The sequence below is a fragment of the Hevea brasiliensis genome, chromosome 11 (genome assembly GCF_030052815.1).
Source record: "Hevea brasiliensis isolate MT/VB/25A 57/8 chromosome 11, ASM3005281v1, whole genome shotgun sequence".
In the NCBI taxonomy this organism is placed as follows: domain Eukaryota; kingdom Viridiplantae; phylum Streptophyta; class Magnoliopsida; order Malpighiales; family Euphorbiaceae; genus Hevea; species Hevea brasiliensis.
In genome coordinates, this window is record NC_079503.1 from 17,268,641 (window position 1) to 17,274,006 (window position 5,366).

Here is a 5,366-nt window from a genome sequence, read left to right on the forward strand (position 1 = left end):
GTGAAAGATAGAAGTATCATGACGTAGTCTTTATAGTTTGAGCAATTTTGCATAAAGATACATAAGTCAATAAAAGGTCCAAAGGAAAAGAAATAAAACACCAAAAATATCCCCGTAGGAAGACAAACAGCACAAGGGAATACATTTAAAAAACCAAGCTCGTACTGTCTGCAAGGCCACGTTATGCAGTGAACACTTAACAATAAAAAGGATTTAACATAAAAAATTTTCAATTTTGAAAAGAAAAGAAGATCTAAATCGGCTTAAACAAAACATGGCAGCCCAGGCAATGATTATTACTCTTCAATATGATAGAGGGTGAGGCTAACACAGGGACCCAAAGTTTACTAATCTATTCATCAAACTGTGCTCTAGAATTAAAACAAAGGGAGTATTCCATTTACTTGACATTTGATTAGTGCCGGGTGGTGGTGACTGGCTACTGGTACCTGCAAATCTCATAAGATGCCACACCTGGTATTCTCTTCAATCGAGGTGCTACCCTCTTTTTTTGATCCTTCATGGAGATCTATCGATACCCAGAAGCCCATAATCAAAAATATCCTCTCCATTTACTAGAAAGTATACTACTTTACCACTCAAATATATCAAGCATTTTCATTTATTTGCTAAAAAGATCCCACTCTCCTCTCTCTTAACACCTCTTAAGATAAACAAGCACAGGTTCTCTCTCTCCCTCCTTTGTTCTTGTCTGTATTTGAATGTTAATTCTTTTGTAGTCTAACTGCTTAAAGTTTCTATTTTGTGGTTAAATATGGAGTTACATTATGGACTGACAAGAAAGTTCTTTGTGATGTGCTATTTACACCTGTGAAGCTTGTCGCTAGTTTGATGAAGTTACTGTTTTTTATAATCAAGATCTGGGCTTTGTCCACTTGATTCATGCATGTAAGTTTGTGCAGATCTTTGGTAATTCACTTTCTTGATATCATAATTGTTCCAGATCTAAGGCTTTATCCTCCAATTTTCCTGCTAGAGAGGATTTTTTTTTTTTATATCTTTCCTTTAAATCATTGCCGTTGGAAGGACCTTGTTTAACTTTTTAGCTTAGAGATACTAGTTTGGTGAGTTTCTCTTTGACTGTTTCTGGTTCAAGCTGATTGCTAGCTTCCGTGATCTGGGTTTGCTGTTTACTGGAGTTGCCTTTGGCCATTGGACCAAAGATCCCATATTTTAGCTCTATATTAATCTAATTGCGTATAACAGTTCTGGATTTAATTTATTTGGCCCCAACTAAATTTGGGTATTAAGAGACAGGTAATTACGTAATATTGGGTTGATGAGGCTGCTTTTATCACTGTGGTGGTTGTAAGAACATTAAGCTTCATTTAAAATTTCCAACAACTTGAGCCTAGTAGACCTGCTATCTGGAATCTATGACAAAGGAAATGGCATCCCAAAAATAGTTGCCAAGGGGACTCTTAAATCTTGCATCAGTTTGCTTAATGTTTCACTTTCTTTATGTTCTCAAGCTGCTAATTCCAATTAATGAATCTCATTGTTTCTTATGATGCCTTGCCCAGTTGCCCTCACGATGTTTTTATAGTCTTAACCCTGGGATTGGTAAACTTTGTCTGGTTTCAACTGTATCCTATTTAATTGAAACTGGTTGCTTCGTTTTGCTGATTATTAATGTAGGCATGGTTCATGTTCTTGGTTCAGGAATTTTCACTAATAGGATATGAAGCTGTGCTTTACTGTTAAGAATATAATGAATTTTGAAACCAGCAAATTACATAATTTTTTTCTGTTTGTTTGCATCAAAGGCTATCACAAAGAGCTCTCCTGGAACTTCCCCTGTACTGGATAATTGCACTAATTCAAATTGTATAACTGTGATGTAGGTCTATATCTGCTGAAAATTGCTGCATTGCCACCATGCTCAAACAAATTCTAAGCAAAATCCCAAGGAAGTCCTCAAAGTCTGATTCATTCGATTCCACTGGGATTGATTCTGGAAACAATTCTAACAATTGGGACAGTGGAGTCTCATGTACAAACGGAGGACATTCTTTTTCAAGTCGATTAAATGTTGTCAAACGGGTGTCTTCAGCAGTCTTTCCTGCAAGCATCATGGCTGGGGTGGAGGCTGTAGAGCCCCACATATCCTTCAAAGAGGTTTCAAATCTACAGAAGCAAAACCTTTTTGTCAGTAAATTAAACTTTTGCTGCAAAGTTTTTGATTTCAATGATCCAGATAAAATTGCAGCTCAGCAAGATATTAAACACCAAACACTGATGGAGCTTGTTGATTTTGTTTCGTCCGGATCTGCAAAGTTTAATGAAGCTGCAATGGCTGCATTGTGTAAGATGTGTGCAATTAACCTGTTTAGGGTTTTCCCACCGAAGTATCTTTCCAATAACACAGGTGGGGAAACAGATATTGAAGAACCAATGTTTGATCCTTATTGGTCACATTTACAATGTGTGTATGATCTACTACTCAGGTTTATAAGTTCTGTTGATGCAAAGGCTGCAAAGAAGCATATAGATCATGCTTTTATTGTGAGATTACTTGACCTCTTTGATTCTGAGGACCCAAGAGAACGAGACTGTTTGAAAACAATTCTGCATAGGATTTATGGGAATTTCATGGTACACCGGCCTTTTATCCGAAAAGCTGTTAGCAACATCATCTATCATTTTGTTTTTGAAACTGACCATCATAATGGAATTGCTGAGCTGTTGGAGATTTTTGGAAGTGTTATTAGTGGGTTTGCCTTGCCATTGAAAGAGGAACACAAGTTGTTTCTATGGAGAGCTTTGATTCCTCTACACAAGCCAAAATCGGTGGGTGTCTATCATCAACAATTGACATATTGTGTTGTACAGTTTATAGATAAGGATCCAAAGTTGGCTAGTACTGTGATTAGGGGTCTACTGAAGTACTGGCCAGTGACAAACAGCCAGAAGGAATTAATGTTTATAAGTGAGATAGAAGAGATTTTGGAAATGACTACCATGGAAGAGTTTCAGAAGATCATGGTCCCACTATTTCGACGTATGGGATGCTGCCTCAATAGCTCACATTACCAGGTAAATACTTCTTTATGAGTCTCATGCTCATTATGTGAGAATACAATGGACCCTTATTTTCATATCATGACTTTGTTCAATTAATATTTTCTTGCATGGCATTTCATATGTCATGTCATGCTACTTGCTATGTATTCTATTTGGTTCTTATGGCATACATTTCTACAATTGAAGAAGCTTGTGAGATTTATTTAACTAATGGAGCATGAATTGAACCTTCATAAGGTCAAGTTTTATGGTGATATATGCTCCTATTAATGTACACATAAAGATGCTAATCCCACTAATCATTCCTTGATTCAGTTGTTAGACTAGCACCTGGGTAGGGCCAATAAAGGGGATCCCACAGTGCACGAGGTGCAGTGATTTAAAAAAAAAAAAAATTACACATAACAATAACCTGAACAGCTGATTGAAAATGTTTCCAAGTTTACAATGATTAATTTACCTTTTGTATATTGTTTGACTAAACAGATATTTCAGGCATCCTGTTATTTTCTTTAATTATACGACATTTTTTGTGTATTTTAAGTCCCAATTACTGAAGTATCAGTAATGAATTGAAAAGAGAGGAACATTAACAAATTATAAGATAAGACTAAGCCAATAAAAAAATATGGAGAATCTTCTGTTCTATACTCAACTGGTTGTAGGCTAATTTGATCATAGAAGTGGGATGAAATTTCCTGCTATTCTCTTTTCACCCCAGCACTTTGGTCATAGATCCCAACATGCTAAGTGAGAATTTTCATTTTTGTGAACCTTTTCGAGGCCCACTGAGCCTTAGGCCTAAAGATTTGAGCTAATCCTTTCCATTCTTTAAAATTCTTCCTAATGAAATTTGAACTTGGAATCTCTGAATTAGAATCACAAACCTTTCAAGACATAAATAAGTTGTTTATATATGTAATGAATTGCAATGCAATGAACAATAACAAGTTTCATTTCAACTTTCCAGGTGGCTGAACGAGCTCACTTACTGTGGAACAATGAGCGCATCCTGAATCTTATTGTGCATAACAGGCAGGTGATTGTGCCTCTTGTCTTCTCAGCTCTCGAGCGGAATGCTCAGAATCATTGGAATCAAGCAGTTCTCAATCTAACACAGAACATTAGGAAGATGTTCTGTGAGATGGATGAAGAGCTAGTGCTTGCCTGCCGATCTAAGTTGGAAGAGGAAGATTCAATGTTAAGCCTGAAAGCTGAGAAACGGAGATTGACATGGGAACGCCTTGAAAATGCTGCTGGTTTCCAATCTGCAGCGGATAATATCTTGGCTCCAGTAAAACCTGCCACTTGCTCAGTTGCATGCTAATAGTGTGAGTGACGCCATTGGTGAAAGAAAAAAACAAACAATTTTAGCCACTCTTGTTGCCGTGCTGAAATCATTTCTTGAAATAGGAAGGAGTTTGGGATGCTAGTAGGGTTTTAATCTTGTGCTAAGGTGTTGTATTATAAGTAGTAATGCTGCTGCCTTGAAGGTTTGTTTGGCAGATGGTGGTGTTGGCTGCCGTGTTAGAAGTGCTCCATAGCTTGCAATTATGTGTATTGACCGTCTCCCAAGGGCTGCTTGCTTTTTTCCCATATTTTATTCTTTTTAAGATTTGTAATTTATCTCCTTGATCTGAAAATGGAGATGTTGTTGGTATCCTTACTATGACCTCAGCAAGGATATTCTAGCTGTTTGCTTTGTTGCACCTAATGAAGTGTATAGCTAATTCCATTTCTTTTCGCCATATCAAACATTAGCATTGCGTTGGGTTTTGCATGCTTATGGAGTTTGGAAGAAAGTCGTGTTATAATAATAATAATAATAATAATAATAATAATAATAATATAAAACGTTGACCATGCAACATGACAGCCTAAATTTAGTTCTATATGTCCTTTTTTTTTATCTAATTCTCTCTCCTTTATCACTTATATATTACTAGCTGTTTTATATGACTTGCTGTAAAAACAATTTAATTGACAAATAATTTGAATGCAGGTGTATTAGATATTGAGTATATCAATTGGAATGTATTCTTAACTTCTTAATCAGATGATTGTAGGAATTGATTACATTGAATATAGTTTCATCTTTAATTGCAGAGTAAATTAAAATATAAGAGGTTATTTCACTGGAAGGAATTAAAATTGAAATTGTATTATTTGATTGAAAGTAAATACAATGCTTATACATGAAGTACAGGAGCAGCTGGAATATTATAGGAGAAACCTATATTGTGACAGCACTAACTCCTTTAATACTGCAATTGCCTCCCAAGCTTGGAGTTACCTATGGAACCTGAGTCCCCTGGGAAGCT

At 36.1% G+C, this 5,366-nt stretch overlaps 1 protein-coding gene across 2 annotated transcripts; it reads left to right on the plus strand.

Annotated features, from left to right (window-relative positions):
- The first annotated feature begins 214 nt into the window (after positions 1 to 214).
- LOC110659294 (serine/threonine protein phosphatase 2A 57 kDa regulatory subunit B' kappa isoform) lies at positions 215 to 4,784 on the plus strand. Of its 2 annotated transcripts, XM_021817175.2 has the most exons (4): positions 215 to 684; positions 838 to 909; positions 1,866 to 3,057; positions 4,016 to 4,784. In XM_021817175.2, coding segments are annotated over exons 2-4 (1,551 nt in total). In that variant the 5' UTR covers positions 215 to 684; positions 838 to 907; the 3' UTR covers positions 4,373 to 4,784. The 2 variants fall into 2 exon arrangements, with proteins under 2 accessions (XP_021672867.2, XP_021672868.2); XM_021817176.2 differs by lacking the exon at positions 838 to 909 and having other exon boundaries at positions 217 to 684.
- Positions 4,785 to 5,366: the final 582 nt, after the last annotated feature.

Coding starts and splice junctions, on each gene's coding strand:
- LOC110659294 (XM_021817175.2), top strand. Junction 3,058..4,015: donor TCAATAGCTCACATTACCAG/GTAAATACTTCT, acceptor TCAACTTTCCAG/GTGGCTGAACGAGCTCACTT.